The sequence below is a fragment of the Vulpes vulpes genome, chromosome 11 (assembly GCF_048418805.1).
Source record: "Vulpes vulpes isolate BD-2025 chromosome 11, VulVul3, whole genome shotgun sequence".
Lineage (NCBI taxonomy): Eukaryota > Metazoa > Chordata > Mammalia > Carnivora > Canidae > Vulpes > Vulpes vulpes.
The window spans coordinates 88,670,253-88,687,051 of record NC_132790.1 but is presented as its reverse complement, the minus strand read 5'-3'; the positions used below and the strand labels follow the sequence as shown (position 1 = coordinate 88,687,051).

The 16,799-nt window shown below is 34.6% G+C and overlaps 1 protein-coding gene across 4 annotated transcripts in view; it reads left to right on the top strand.

Annotated features, from left to right (window-relative positions):
- Positions 1-16,799, top strand: part of XRN1 (5'-3' exoribonuclease 1) — a 101,298-nt gene that overhangs the window by 58,101 nt on the left and 26,398 nt on the right. For 3 of the 4 annotated variants that reach the window (XM_026018523.2, XM_026018522.2, XM_072727059.1), the window contains exons 23-30: positions 2,079-2,177; positions 4,402-4,517; positions 5,038-5,184; positions 9,630-9,719; positions 10,108-10,243; positions 14,170-14,226; positions 14,360-14,492; positions 16,663-16,732. In XM_026018523.2, the coding sequence (XP_025874308.1) occupies positions 2,079-2,177; positions 4,402-4,517; positions 5,038-5,184; positions 9,630-9,719; positions 10,108-10,243; positions 14,170-14,226; positions 14,360-14,492; positions 16,663-16,732 (848 nt within the window). Of the gene's footprint in view, positions 1-2,078; positions 2,178-4,200; positions 4,338-4,401; positions 4,518-5,037; positions 5,185-9,629; positions 9,720-10,107; positions 10,244-14,169; positions 14,227-14,359; positions 15,701-16,662; positions 16,733-16,799 lie in introns of those variants that run through there. The other variant, XR_011995294.1, reaches the window with a different exon arrangement.

Here is a 16,799-nt window from a genome sequence, read left to right as displayed (position 1 = left end):
CAAGAAAGAATCTGGGGACAGATTAGAATTGGAGGTATTAATATGAACTCATGATTTTTAAAATACATACATGTTTGTATGTGTATGAATGCATATATGCCTGTACATACACACTTTCTAGCTCTATTTGCTCAAAAGGATAAGAAGCAAAAACACTCTGGTAACAATGAACACATATAATCTCCAGGTTTTGACCTCTAATAGCATACTCCACTGAAAGCTTCTCAGAAATGGCTCATTACAGGGCAGGGACAGGGTAGGTAGAAGATAACCATTTGTTATGCCATAAAGTAAGGAAGTGCTCAAAAAAGTGATGGGAGCATATCCCATAAACACAGGAGCCAGATTAAAGGGGCTCCTACCAAACTGGCCAAATCTGGGACAGTTTGAGTGCTAAAATAATAAAGTACAGTAATGAATTATAAACCATTGAGGGGAAATAGGAATTAATGATTCCACAGTGATAATAAATAAGTAAATAGGGAATGGAAGGGCTTTTGCTTATAGTATCGTGTCAAAGGTAAATGGAGAGAGTGCTAGAGTTGGAAAACCACCATTTTATAAGCATTATGATAAAGATTGAATAGGGCAACAATCATCGTTGGAAATTAAATCTAGGGGGAATTTTTTATCTGAATAGGATATTTTCATGGTCTTATAATGTATCTTCCCACAGACTGTTAATTAGGTGTAAGAGGGGAAAAAAAAAACATTAATTGGACAGTAAAGAAATTGAGCAATATCTTTGATATAATCAAAGTTTTAATATCACAGTGAGGGACAGGTGAACATCATGTACTTCCATATGTGATACCCTAATAAGGACACATCATCCATGCACTATTCTGGCTGAGAATATATGAGCTTACTCTAATCACAAGGAAGCATCAGACAAATCCAAAAAGAGGAACTTTTGTTTTTAGATGCAAGATAGAGGGGGTAGAATGACTGGCATTCTTCTTCAAAATATCAATGTTATAAAAGACAAAGAAACACTTTGGATATAGTTTAGATTTAAGGAGGCTAGAGAGAGATGACAACTAAATGCAATATCTGATCCTAGCTTAGATTCTGTAGTAGAAAGAGAAAAGAGTTTTCTTTATTAAAAGGATTTTTTTTTTTTTTAAAGATTTTATTTATTCACCAGAGACACAGAGAGCAGAGACACAGAAAGAGGGAGAAGCAGGCCCCCTTTGGGGAGCCTGATACAATACTGTATCCCAGGATCATGACCTGAGCCAAAAGCAGAGCTCAACCACTGAGCCACCAGGTGCCCCAAAAGGAACATTTTTAGATCAACTGTGACAAAATTGGGATATGAACAGTAGATTAGTATTGTTATCAATGTAAATAAATATACTTACTACTGTACTACGGTTATATAGTAAAATATCCTTCTTCTTAGGAAATATACACCAAAATATTAAAGGATAAGGGACACGATATACGTAATATACCCTCAGAAAGTTCAGAAAAATAATTGTATGTAAATACACAGTGCACAAATATGTTAAAGCAGATGGAGTAAAATGTGAATATTTACGTAAATGTTTTATAAATGATCTTTGGCCTATTTTTATTTTTGCAACTTTTTGGTAGGTTAAAGTTATTTGCAAATAAAAAGTTAATTTAGAAAAAAAAAAGACTGGGGATCCCTGGGTGGCGCAGCGGTTTAGCGCCTGCCTTTGGCCCAGGGTGCGATCCTGGAGACCTGGGATCGAGTCCCACGTTGGGCTCTCGGTGCATGGAGCCTGCTTCTCCCTCTGCCTGTGTCTCTGCCTCTCTCTCTCTCTCTCTCTCTCTCTGTGTGCCTATCATAAATAAATAAAATTTAAAAAAAAAAAAAGAAAAAGAAAAAAAGGACTGGCTAACAGCAATTGAAGCAAGTACAATGACTCAAATTTACATTATAGTCACATTCATTTACAAATTCTAAGAAAATCTCCAGTATCCAGCTTTACTGAAATACACACTGTGAGAAATGTCAGAAATAAACACCGTTCAAATAAGTAGAAAAGTAAATAAAATATAGTGAGAGAGACTAAAACATACTTTGATTTTTTTTTTTTCCTTCCAAGGTTCAGGATTCAGGGGATGTGATTACAGAAGGTAGGATTCGTGTGGTTTTCAGCATTCCATGTGAACCCAATCTTGATGCTTTAATACAGAACCAGCATGTGAGTACTATGGTCCATATTGTTTAATTTAGAATTGATGTACTTTAAAAGTGTTAGAAAAAATATTTTTACCACCTCCTTTGAATATACTGTAAATATTTTATTTAATGCTAAGTGTGAGGAATCTGTGCTCAAACTTCATGCAAATCTTCGGGGCGGGGGAAATCACTGAAATCCCATTATTAATCTGTAACAGTTTTTATGGGTTATCATGTTCAAGCTTAAGAAGGGTCATGTTTTTTAGGATGCCCTCTAGGAATACTTAGATTTTTTAAAATAAACTTTTCATAATCAAAGCCTACATTTTAAGTTACAAGTGACAAATGGCATTCTTGCAATGGTTATGTTTCTACTCAGCTAAAAAGGAGTAGTCCCTAGAAGAAATTGGGAAACTGCATTTAGATTCATAGCATCCTTTTTTAGGACCTTCTTCTCCAAAGATGTTCACTCCTTTTATTTTTCCCTTTACAATAGGAGGAGAATTCTGATATCTATCATATATTCTTCTTGATTGATTAGACAATTAATTTGACTGGAACTAATCCTCAATCAGCCAGCTATTGCTTCTTACACTTTTATTTTCTCTAATAGTAAATTATAAAGCTTTAGGTCCTGTAAAAAAGGAATTCAAGGCCTTGAACATTAGCATATACTTGAGGAAACTAAGGAAGGCAGACAAGTCCCTAAAGTCCTACCATCAGGTCTCTTTTGGAGAAAGAATTCAGAAAGCACAGTTAGGAAACCAAAGAGTCCCCATTTGATAAAGATGCTGGAGCTCTTGGTTCTGAGAGTTAGTGGAGGTAGAGGAACTTATTTATGTTTCTTCATCTCTAGCTTTTTCTAAATCTGAATGAACATGCCCACCTCTAGCGTGCAGTGTTGCTAGGCATGTCTTCTCCACTGTGCTCTCTTTCCCTTTATATATCTTCCTCAACTTTTACTCAAGCCTTCTTTCTCTACCCCAGTGTTTTCTGCTTTTTACTGTACATTTTCTAGAATATTTGTGATGATCCTCATCAATTTTAATTATACCATAACTGATTATTTCTCAAAAGGAATACTATTAGTATTTTGGATGGGACAACTATGTGTAAAATGGGACTGTCCTATATATGACAGCTCAGCTAGCATCTTTGTCCCTGGACACTAAGTGCTCGTAGCACATGCCAATAATTGGATGTGCCCCTATACATTTCCAGGTGCTTATTAGAAAAAAAGGTGATACTCCTGTGATAGAGAACTACTACCTTAATTCTTCTATATCTATTCTAGAAAGTATACTTGATTTGTCTGTATTATTTCTAAACCTAATAATGCTCTTGATGGAACAACTGTATTACATTCTTTACTAGCATATTAACATTTTAATAATAAATTTATATATTCCATGCAACTAAAAAAATTTATCCTTTTGGGGGTTATTGTAGACATATAAGATATACATATAATTCATAAAGTGTATATATACATTCATATGAATATAGTATATGAAAACCACATAAAATATGTGTTATTATTATGTACATTATGTTAGGATTATATGGTAGCTTACACTAGTTGGTACTGGATTTGTAATTTGCTTCCTGGTTAAAAATTGTATGGTCTGATACTTTATTTTTTAATCTTCATAGTTTCTTCCCTTAAGTACACAAATTAAGGTCACATTTCATTGACTATATTGACTATAAACCTATACATATTTCTTATTTTCATATGATAATAAATATTAAGGGAAATGAGTTTACTTATATTTATATATGAAGAACATTTTAACTTTGTTCAGTAGCAACTGTTTTGATGACATATTCATGTTTTAGTTCAATGTAATAATCATCAAGGCCTCATTATGTCCCAAGTACTTTACCAGTCCCTACTTTGAATATGAAAATTAATGTTTAAAAAATAGTTCTTGCCTGCAGAGTTTGCCATTTAGACTTACAGTAGACTTTATTTCTTGAGACAGTTTCACAAATTGTATATTTCCTCCCCCTTTCATCCATCCTTGGGAATTCTGTCCTTTAAGGAGAGAGAGGAGCAGAAAAATTCTGCCTACAGATCCTTTCAAAAAAAAAAAGGGAAATGGATCACTTACTTTTGAGAATCCTTATATTGCCACATTCCAATGGTTAGTGATGTCTTGATTATCTCCAGATTTTAAAGGTAAAGAAATAACATTTGATGCTTTGTGTTTCCATAATTGACCTTTTTGTTTTTATATTTAAAGAAATATTCTATAAAGTACAACCCAGGATATGTGTTGGCCAGTCGCCTTGGAGTGAGTGGATACCTTGTTTCAAGGTTTACAGGAAGTATTTTTATTGGAAGAGGATCTAGGAGAAAGTAAGTTTATGTTAGAGAAATTTACTTAAAGTGGCAGAAAAAATTAAATGATAAACTGGTTAATATTTTAGTATTTATTTTCTTTTATTAATTGCTCTGAATTTTCTTTAAAAATTATGCATAAATTCCTCTGATGGTAATCTTTCATCTAAATGGCACATGTTTTAGGTGTTTGGAAAGACAGTTCTTATTTTTAGCAGCTAACAAATTGAACCTTGAAAAAAGGTATCAGAAAGTGTGTGTGAATCTTAATAATATATTTCCCTGCATTTTCTTATTTCATTCTCTTCTCTAGTTACATAATCTATTTATATGATTTATTAGTTTGGGTTTTGAAGCCTTTCCTCTAGTTTCTCAATTATTGCTAGTTTGGAAATAACTATGAAAACTGTAGAAAAACAATCAAAATTAAGTTTTTCTAAGATTGAAAACAAACTTTGTATTCTTTGAACAAAATTTTAAAACATATGTGTGTGTGTGTGTGTGTGTGTGTGTGTGTGTGTGTGTGGTTTAAATTCAGCCCTCATGGAGACCATAAAGCAAATGTGGGTTTGAATCTCAAATTCAACAAAAAAAATGAGGAGGTACCTGGATATACTAAGAAAGTTGGAAGTGAGTGGATGTATTCATCTGCAGCAGAGCAGCTTCTTGCAGAGTACTTAGAGAGGTAAGTGCCTAACAGGATCCTACTAAGCATCCAAAAATATGGGAATGTAGTAACTGTTTTGCTTTGCTGATACCAATTTTAGACAAAAAATGTTTCCTTTGGTAAAATGTGACATGTATTACATATAAACTTAATTTTGTATCATGGAGCATCATAGTTATTAACTAAAAGAAAATAGAAAAATATTGTATATTATTTAAATGAAAAAAGATGATAAAAATTGGCCTCCTTTTATCTTTTTACATTAAAATTTTTTTTCTAAGATTTTTTTTTTTTTTTAAGTAATCTGTATACTGAACTTGCATCTCAAACCTACAACTCTGAGATCAAGAGTTGCACTCTCCACCAAGTCAGCCAGGAGCCCCTTGTCTTCCTTTTAATTAAAATTTTCCTTAACTTACTATCATAAATTATTCACTACTTTGCAAGTCTGTGTTAGTAGAAAGAGAATTGATATGGATAAACAAAACAACTCTCCACATGGTGGATTTTCTGAGTCTTAAAACTCCAGCCAGATGATAGATTACTACCTTAAAATTATTGAATTTTATGCTAAAATGGTGTAAGAAATCAATAAATCTTAGCTCCTCATGATAAAAATGAGAAAACTGTATACTGAGGTTAACTGAGTTACTCAGTGACAAAGATTTATAGGAAAAACCTTTAGTTGTGATTCACAACTGAATGTTCTTTCCTTTGTTCTACTGGTTTCTAACCTTGTTTTTGAGGATCTTCTTAGTTTACTGCCATAACAAAGTACCATGAAAAAAAAAACAAAAAAACAAAAAACAAAGTACCATGAGCTGGATGGCTTAAAACCACAGAAATTTAATGCCTCACAATTCTGGAGACCAGAAGACCAAAATCAAGGTGTTTGGTAGGGCTGTGCGTCCTCTGAAGATGGTAGAAAAGGAACCATTTCATTCCTCTTTGCTAGCTTCTTGTAGCCTCACACATTTGTTCTTAACTTGTAGATGCATTGCCTCCAGTCCTCCATCTTTGCATGTGTTCTCCCTGTACATCTTCATATCATCTTTCCTCTGTTAATGTCTGTCTCTGTGTCCAAATTTCCCCTTTTCATAAACACACAGTCATGTTAGATTAGAACCCTCCCTGAAGGCCTCATTTTTATTTTATAACCTCAATAAAACTGTATTTTCAAATAAAGTCACATTCTGAAGGTAATAGGAGTGAGACTTCAATCTATCTTTTGGGGGGAAGGAATATATTCAATACATATTACCATCTGAAAATTTATTTCTTCTGTTCTCTTCCATATTTCTTTAAGATACTGTATTTACCTTTTCATGATTTTTCAACTTGACATATCCATTGATTTCCAACCATGAAAGATGAAGCTTTAGCTCTCTTTAGCTACCTCCCCATTCTATTCCTTACCTCCCTGCACACGCACGTGTGTATGTATGTGTGTATGTATGTATATATATATACATATATATTTCCCCTTTCATTATAGTTGTATTAAATCTGTATTTAAGGTTTACTTGAGATAATATAAATGGTCACAGGTGGACCTTGTAGAGTATTATGGTTGCATTTCCTTTCTTGTACACATTTTTTCCCCATCTGGTTTAATCATTTGTTATTGTCTATATTTACGTAACTAATTCAACCCTAAACTCTTTGTCATAACTGGAAGAATTCTTATGGTCAGGCAGATCAAGAAATTTTTCAGTTCCATTTCTTCTTGTAGACTTTCTCCTGAAACCATCTGTCTTCCTGCTTCAGTGTAAACTAATTGTTTTCTAGGGCTGTCACACAGCTCTGCTCTCATTCTAGCCTTTCTCTATACTGTCATCTTAGGAATTCCCTACACCATTCTCCTTTGTAGGGTTCCCTTATTTCCTGGCTTTCATACCTTACTTTTTCGGGTTTATGTCTCCAGTTTGATGGGGCATTTACTTCAGTAGCTTCCTAAGAAAGCTTATGAGTCTGGAGATGTCTTTATTCTTCCCTGATCAGACTTGATACCTGGCCTCGGTATAGAATCCTAGATTGGAAATTATTTTCCCTCAGAATTTGAAAAGTACTGCTCTGTTCTCTTTTTTGTTACCTTTGCTGGTGAGAAATCTGGTGCCATTGTGATTCTGAATCTTTGTGTATGATCTATTTTCATTTTCTGAAATCTTTTTAGAATCTTCCCTTTACCAGTGCAGTTTTAATAATGTGATAATGTGTGCCTTTGTCTGGATCTTCTTTCTTTCCTTTGGCTGTTTAGTTCTTTCACACTTAAAACTGATGCCCTTCCGTTCTGAGAAAATTTCTTGTATTAATTCTTTGATAATTTCATCCTCTCCTTTTTTTTCTGTTCTTTCTAGGGCTTATGTTAGATGATAGACCTCTGGATTAATCCTCTTAATTTTCGTATCTCTTCTCACCCATTTTCTATATTGTTATACTTCTGTTCTACTCTCTGGGAGATTTCTTCAACTTTATCTTATATCATTTTTATTTTTATTTGATTTAATCATTTTTAAGTTCTAAAAATGTATCCTTATTCTCCAGCATTCCTTTTTTTATAGTATCTTGTTCTTATAATGAATAAAATGTCTTTTTCTTTGAAGATAGTAGTTCTCATTTTCTTCTATTCTCCATATTTGCTCTTTTCTCCAAAATGCACTTTTTTTTCTGTTTTGATTCCACCTTTCATATTCAAGATTTTTTTTTTTAACTTGTCTGGTGGTTCTTGGATATCTACTCATATTTAAGAATGAGGCATTAAAAAGCTGATTGGAAATTTAGTGTGTTTCAGTGGAGCTTGTCAGGTGGGACTTTGCTATTTCTGCAGAGGACCTCCAAATGTTACTATCCATGTATGTATGTTTTCTCTCAGGCTGGCTAGTTTCCCTAGAGAGATATCCTCCAGCCTTTTTTTTTGGAGGACAGATGTGAGAAACAAAACTGACTTAAGTGTTTTGGAAATTAACCAGAGAAAAGGGATTTTATTATGTAGTGGATACTATGAAATGCCCTCCAAGCCTCCCTATAAGACTAGAGGTCTTACTACTTTGGCTGCTAGGATGCTATCGTCTGACAGAGCCTCAGCTGTGTGCTCTCTTCATAAATTACCTTGCAGAAGAGAAGTGCCCCACCTAAAGTTTTGTCCCCTTTTCCACAATAGCCACAGATCCAACACCTGATCTACAAGGAGGTGTAAAAGACCCAACTAACCTGATTGACCTAGTTCAGGATACATCTGAAGGGCCATCTTAGTTTGAAATCTCTGTAGGACTGACCAAGGAGTTTAATAACAGTGGATCACAGCCCAGCTTCTCCCTACTCAATGCTGCTTCCTTTCTTTTTTCCTTCCCCTCTATATGTGTTAATTCCACAAGAGCTCTCTGATAAACTTTCTTGTTTACTTTCATCTCAAGAGTGTGCTTGCTAAAGAAGTTACACTTCCTAGTCTGCTTCCTAGCGACACATCGTAGTTACACTTTCATTAGTTCCCTGTCATCTCCTCACATCCTACCCTCCCATCTCCCATGCCTTGTGTACCTAAAGGTAGAGCATCCCCTGTTCAACCTCTCCAAAAGATAAACTACAGACAGTTCTTATGCAGGGTGAAGGTGAGTAATCATGTGATTATCCAACTACTTATTATACAAAATTTTCAACTAAAAGCCCAGTAAACTTCACCCTGCCCATACTATAGCATTAAAATGTACTTGGAGCCCGTAATTTCTAAGCTTTTGCAGACTTGCACATTTTAAATAATCTTGTTTGTTGTTGACTTCCCACCCTGGTTGCTTAGGGTGCAGCTTTTTCCCATCTTTCAAATCAATTAATACTTACCCATCCAGTTTCCAGTTCCTAAAATTTTCTTAACAACTCATATATGCTGTCAGACTCACCACTTCTCTTTTCCTGCCTTTCTGGGTCTCTGGCCTATTTTATACTTTACTCTTTTTTTTTTTTTTTTTTTTGTAGGTTAGGAAGTGAGCAAAAATTAAGCTCATATGTTCAGTCTGCTATGTGTATTTAAAGGTCCTGCACTATTCAGGAAGCAATGGAGTTTTGAGGACTATGAGAAGAAACTTTTATTTTATTTTATTTTTCTTTATTGTGGGATGATCCAGCTTTGTTGTGAAAATTAGAAAATGAACCTGTAGATATTATTTTTGTCCATTTATCACCTATCATTATGATCTAAAAGTGATTAGAGCCAGTAAATGAAGTTTATAAATAAAGCTTATTATAGTTTATGAATTGAATCATTTCTCCCTCAGCTGCTGGGAGTTTTTTGAGGGCCTATGAATACTTTCAAATTATTTAGTCTCTATCCTTTATTAATACTCTGTATATAACAGTCAGTCCTCAGTATATTTTATATGTCCCCTTAGGATCCAAAATTATTTGATAGCAAGTTTATGTGAAGTTAGCCATACATATTTTCTAAGCAGTATTTTTGTTTGTTTGGCTAGAGCTCCAGAACTATTTAGTTATATAGCCAAAAACAGCCAGGAGGATGTATTCTATGAAGATGACATTTGGCCTGGAGAAAATGAGAATGGGTAAGCCAAATTTGTAGTATTTATTGGCTCATAGTTCAACTTAGTAGTTCTAGTGAAAGCTACAGTAGTTAATCAAGAATTTATATTACTTTTGTGGGGAGGGTTTTATATATACATGTATATATATATATACATACATTTGTTGCTTTAAGATCTTCATATATCAGTAAAGTACTTTTAAACTAATTTACTGGGTTTTTTTAATTACTGAGAAATAATAGGTCCATGTTGATACTAGATTTATAACTATTTCCAATTAAGTTTAGTGATTATTAATTATTTGCTGTCATTTATAATTCATAACCCTTAGAAAATTTATATTAGGCATTTTGTATAAACCCTCAGTAAGTTTTAATCATTGAGAAAAAATTATTGTTTTTAAATGTAGTGCTGAGAAAGTTCAAGAAATTATTACTTGGCTAAAGGGACATCCTGTCAGTACTTTGTCTCGTTCTTCTTGTGATTTACAAATTCTGGATGCAGCTATTGTTGAGAAAATTGAGGAAGAAGTCGAAAAGTGCAAGGTACTAATTTTCAATAACCAAGATGATTGATGAGATTTGAAGTTAAATTGACTGTATATCATTCTACAGATAATTTATTTGTGTTTGCATCAAGTAAAAGGTGAACTCAGTGTTTCTAATTTATGTCAGGTAATCCTATAAAAAATGTTCCAGCCATTTCCAGTGGTCATTAATAAGTTTATCTGAATAAATAGAAATGTACTTTAATGTATAAAAGCTATTAACATTTAAATTTTATGTCCTAATGGTGTTTCTAATTTTAGGAATTAATACTACGTAATTATAGCCAAAATATAAAGTTTATGATTAAGAAATAAGGTCGATCCCCTATTCCTTCCTATTCTTTTTTTAAAGACATAGTTCTTTTTATAAAACATAAACACTGTTTAATTCAGTTTTACAGAATCACTTGTAAAATGTACTTTTCCATCCACAAACACATTCAGTATTTTTGAAATCCTGCTTAATCTCCAATTTTTTTGTGTCTTGATTTTTGAAAGCAACCATCTTTTGTGTTGCCTTAACTATTTTATTTTCATCTTCTATCTTGATATAATAGAAAATGAATTATATTCCTTTTTTAAATTTTTTTATTTTATTTTCCGCACGTTGGCCTTTTTTATTTAAAATGATGTTGCTTTGCTAACACAGCAGTCTAATAGCAGACTAAGTTAAGAAATGGGCTCTGAAGTCATTTTCCCCCATTTCTCTTTCAGTACTTATAACCCTTAGGCAGGATACTTAAGATACTTTCCATACCCCTATGTCTTCATTGGTAAAATGAGAATAAAATAGTACCTACTTCATAGGGTCATCAAAAGAATTAACTAGGTTAATACATGTAAACTCCTTCTAGTAATGCCTATTTTTAAGCCCTAATGATGCTTGGCTATTATTATTTGAATTCTTTTATCACATATTCAAGAGCTATGAAGGCAGTCTGGAAAATTACTACTAGATGACTCTTTTTCTTTTTAGGAAAAACTATAAGGCTTAGAGCCAAGAGTCTGATTTTTTTTTGAAAGATCATTGATACTCAGATGAGAGAAACCTACATTTCGGGATCCCTGGGTGGTTCAACGGTTTAGCGCCTGCCTTTGGCCCAGGGCTTGATCCTGGGGTCCCGGAATTGGATCCTACATTGGGCTCCTTGCATGGAGCCTGCTTCTCCCTCTGCTTCTCTCTCTCTGTGTCTCATGAATAAATAAAATCTTAAAAAAAAAAGAAAGAAAGAAAGAAACCTGCATTTCATTTTTTTTTAACCTTCATTTCTTTTTGTCTTTCAACCTAGAATAAAATCTATTTGTACAGCATTGTTTTTGAAACGAGTTTTCCACTTAATAAAGGTTTATTACTCTAAGGCCCCAAATTTTACTTTGATGCTTGAGATTCTCCATTTCTAACAAGCCTCCCACATGATTGTGAATAGTCAGACCCCAGAACTTTTCATTTAGTAGCTGTGGATTGGAGCCTGTTTTGAAAATTCATCAGTTTATTAATTTCCCTAATGAATCAGGTTTGACTGCCATGTCCTGTAATCAATGCTGTAATGTAGTAATACCTAGAGACATATTAAAGCATATGGGTTATTTTTTTCATATGCAATACTCCAGGCAGAGGTTTGGGGTCTGCTTTTTATATGTTTTATGTTTATTTTTTTCTCCTTCCTGCTGTTTGCAGGGGGTATCAGTTGTACCATATTAGTCCTAGTCTGCTGTGGGCTGGAAGCATGGACATCCTGTCAGTACTGCCTTCACTATTCATTCTATTTACAATTGCAATCTCTCTCCATACTGTGGTCCCCCTTACCTGCTTTATTTTTCTCTATGTTTTTTACCATCAAACGTACTATATATTTTCCTTATTTTGTTTCTTGTATGTCTCCCTGAATAAAGGAACAGATCGCTATTTTATCCTCAGCACCTAGATCAGTACAAGGCACATATATGGCACTCAGTAAGGATTTGTTGAAAGAATAAATGAAATGTCTTCATAATAAAAGATAATAGGGTCTGTTTAAAGTCTTGAGCATTTTACAGTATATAATACATGAATTCTATAGTATGTGGTCTCTGTAGCTTGGAGCTGTTTAATGCCCTGTTATACTTATTTCCGTAAGGTATGTTCTAAAGATAGGTGGCTGCCAAATAAGTAAACTGTTGCCATTTTTTTTAGTTGATAAGAATTCACTTAAAAAATATTTATTTTTTTTTTCACTTAAAAAATATTTAATGTGAATAGTAGTTATGGATAGCAAGGGATATAAACTATTCTCATGTTTTTATTAGGTAGAGCAGGTATTGTTATGGATAGCAAGGGATATAAACTATTCTCATGTTTTTATTAGGTAGAGCAGGTATTGTTATTTCTATTTTACAGTAGAAGGAGGCTGATGCTTAAGTTGAGTGTGAGTTCACAAAATTAACAAGAAGTAAACTTGGGACACAACTCTTCTTCCCGCATTTGCTAGATGATCAAAAAATTCAGGCATCAAAGCCAATTTCACAATAGATTCCAAAATCCAGGGCTTTGTTAAATCAGTGCCACCTTAATTTTTATAAGTTGCCAATGGACCGACTGATCTATTGTCATAGATCAGTACTTTATATTTTTTTTCCTTTAATATAAATCTTCATTGACTATAACATAAAATTCTTTTTAGAGTAAAAAAGCATTTGAACAAAATAGCATTTACATAAATTTCAAACAGATCAATCTAATCTTTTGTTAGTAGTAAGGTTACTTTGGGGGAAGTAGTAACTGGGAGGGAATACAGGAGTTCTTATGTTGTGCTTAGTAATGTTCTCTTTCCTGAACTTGGTATGGTTATACATAAATAAGCTCACACTATAAAAATTAATCGGGTGTATACATACAATTTTGTATTTTTCTATGCCTTATATACTTGAACAAAAAACTTACCTTTAAAAACATTTTAAAGGGTACCTGGGTGACTCAGTCAGTTAAGCATCTGCCTTCAGCTCAGGTCATGATCTTGGGGTCCTGGGATTGAGCCTCATGTTGGGCTGTCTATTCAGCAGAGAGTCTTCTCTCTCTCTCTCTGCCTCTCCTCTCTGCTATGCTCTCTCTCTCCCCCTCAAATAAACAAAATCTTTTTTAAAAATTTAAGATTTTAAATTTATTAATGAAAAAAATATTTTTTTAAAGATTTATTCATAAGAGACACACACAGAGAGAGAGGCAGAGATATAGGCAGAGGGAAAAGCAGGCTCCCCACAAGGAGCCCAATGTGGGACTCAATCCCAGATCCCTGGATCATGCCCTGAGCCGAAGGCAGATGCCCAATCGCTGAGCCACCCAGGCATCCCCCCAAAAAATGATTTTTAATTTATTTATTCATGAGAGACACAGAAAGAGAGGCAGAGACATAGGCAGAGGGAGAAGCAGGCTCTCCACAGGGAGCCTGGTGCGGAACTTGTTCCCAGGACCCTGGGATCACGACCTGAGCCAAAGGCAGATGCTCAACCCGAGCCACCCAAGTTCCCCCCCCGCAAAAAAAATTTAAAGTAAGAATTTATTATTCCGGGCAGCACAGGTGACTCAGCAGTTTAGCGCCACCTTCAGCCCAGGGCCTGATCATGGAGACCCGGGATAGAGTCCCACATTGGGCTCCCTGCCTGAAGCCTGCCTCTCCCTCTGCCTGTGCCTCTGCCTCTCTCTCTCTCTCTCTCTCTCTCTCTCATGAGTAAATAAGTAAAATTAAAAAAAAAAAAGAATTTATTATTCCTCCCTGCTACATCTGAAGAACTTCAAATATTCTTTAAATTACTCATTTCATTTGGTTTTTAAAAATGAATAAGAATGATGGCCAACTGAATAATAATAATTTTATATTTTAATGTAAATTCAAATAATAATTTTATAATTTAATGTTTTTAAATATTTAAAATTTTTTCTTTCTTCAGCAAAGAAAGAATAATAAGAAGGTACGAGTAACAGTGAAGCCCCATTTGCTGTACAGAGTAAGTTTCCTATCAAAGAATTAAAAGTTGTTTTTACTTTAAAAGTATATAAGGAACAAAATGTTTTTGTTAGAGTAATAGAAAAATTATTTCAAATTAGAGTTAATAATAATTAAAGCTTTCTTTTCTTCAGCCTTTAGAACAGCAACATGGAGTCATTCCTGATCGAGATGCAGAATTTCGTCTCTTTGACCGTGTGGTAAATGTGAGGGAGAACTTTTCAGTTCCAGTTGGCCTTCGGGGCACCATCATAGGAATTAAAGGGGGTAATATCTCAGTACTTGGCATGTCTTCAACTGAATCTGTAATTATAATGTAAAACACAAATTTCTGTGTCTTAAATCTTAAGCAGAGAGCAACAGTATACATATAGTTAACACTACTGTATTATACACTTAAAAATGATTAAGGTGGTAAATTTTTTGTCATTTATTTTTTATTAAAAAAAAAAAAGGATGAGAGAATGGAGGAAAAAGGAAAGAAGCAACTAAGGATCTAAATGTGCCTCAAAGGAATGAGCATGAGCAGCTTTACAGTATAGATTACAAAAAAAGTCAGTCCAGCATGAAGCAGCAAATCAGGTGCCAAGGGGTCAAGGTGTTGGCAGTCCTGTTCTCTCATGTCTCAAGCACTCAACCTTGGTCTGATTGTCTGGACTAGGAATGGTAAGGGCCAGATGGGTATAGTGAAACAACCCTCCTAATGCTGTCTGCTCAACCCCCTGCATCAGCTGCTCAAATACTGAGCTTATTGGATTCTATTCTAGTTAAGTTGTCTTAACAAGGCCTTAGGACTCTGATAACATAGAAGTTTCCTTTCTTCTGACAGTTCCTATCAGTAATAGTGACTGCTTGGACTCTTGTCTTGAGAAGGATTTTAAAGCTGTATATCTATGTTGAGTGGGAAAGAGCTCTGTCATTGATTAACCATGTCCATTAACCATGGACGGGAAATAAAAAGGGGAATTTTTCATTACTGCCCTCAACTGAAACCTCATTTCCACAGTCAATTTTGCTAAAGGGAGAAAACAATCCTCTTACCTTTTGTAATATTAATAATCTTTTGAGGAAGTGCCCCTCCCTCAGGGAATAGGAACCTAGGTGAGCTTTAAACCTTCAGAGGAGAAACTGCCTCTCGCTGAGCCTTACTTTTTTGAGTTTAGATTTCTGGTAAAAGTATCAGATTGAAAGGTACAGCTGGGGCCACCTGGGTGGCTCAGTCAGTTGAGCATCTGCCTTCAGCTCAGGTCATAAACTCAGGGTCCTGGGATCAAGTCCTGCTTTGGGCTCCTGCTCAACAAGGAGCTTGCTTCTCCCTCTCCTTCTGCCTGCCACTCTGTCTACTTGTGTGCTCTCTCTCTCTTTCTCTCTCTCTCTCTCTCTCTCTCTCTGTGTCAAATAAACAAAATCTTAAAAAAAAAAAAAAAAGAATGAAGGAAGGAAGGAAGGAAGGAAGGAAGGAAGGAAGGAAAGAAGGAATGAAGGAAGGAAGGAAAGGTACAGCTGGATGTTAGGGAATGGATTAGCTCTGCAGGCCTGGTTTCAGCTGGGCAGTGAAAGACTAGGGATAGGGGACAGAAGATATTCCTCCACTCCTAACCCAGGCTAGGATATTATCAAATATTGTGCTAGGGTTCTTCAGAGAAGCAGAATCAATAAAGTGGAAAAGAGGTGGGGGAAAGGTGGAGAGAAATTGGGGCAGGGGCCAGTAAGCAATGAAGAGAGGGAAGGGAGGAAGAGAAGGAGAAAAGGAAGGGAGTAGGGTCGGTCAATTCTGAAGTAATGCGATAGACTGTATTATTAATTTGGGCTTAGAATTAAAATATAGCTAATTATGTCACTTTACCTTGGTGTTTTGGATTAACTTAATTTTGCGAGATATATATCATCAGCCTTTCTGCCGAATTTTGTTCTTCTTTATTCCTGTTTATTGCACTTTCTCATGTGTCTCATATCTCAGTTATGATATCCCTAATCTACTGAGTCATCTCAGTCAGAACCTTGGAGTTATCTTTGGCATCTCCATCCTTTTTATCTAGACAGGTCTTACCAATTCTAACTGATAATTTTTCCATTGTCTCCATTCTATTCTCTTTATTAAGTAAACTGCCATATTTTTAAATCTTCATTGTCAAATTTTATCTAGTTTACACAAGGCCTTCTAAACTTTGAACTCCAAAGGTTACCTCTCTTATTAAGTCTTTTATTATGAATAATTTCCAACATAGACTAAAGCAGAGGCAAAATACAATTAATTCCATCCAATTTAAAATATTATTTACTTTAAATAATACCAGTAAGAGTCTGTGAGTTTATCTACTTTTCACTTACTGTATTCCCCTACACCATTTTCTGATAGTTGTAATGGCTCTTACAATTCAAAAACTTAAATGGTGATTTTTCATCATGTGATTTTTAAATTTCTCTTATTTAACAGCTAATAGAGAGGCTGATGTACTGTTTGAAGTATTATTTGATGAAGAATTTCCTGGAGGCTTAACAATAAGGTTTGTATTTCCTGGTGATAATTACACTTTGTAAATATATCTCCGTGGCTAGTGACTTTACATTACT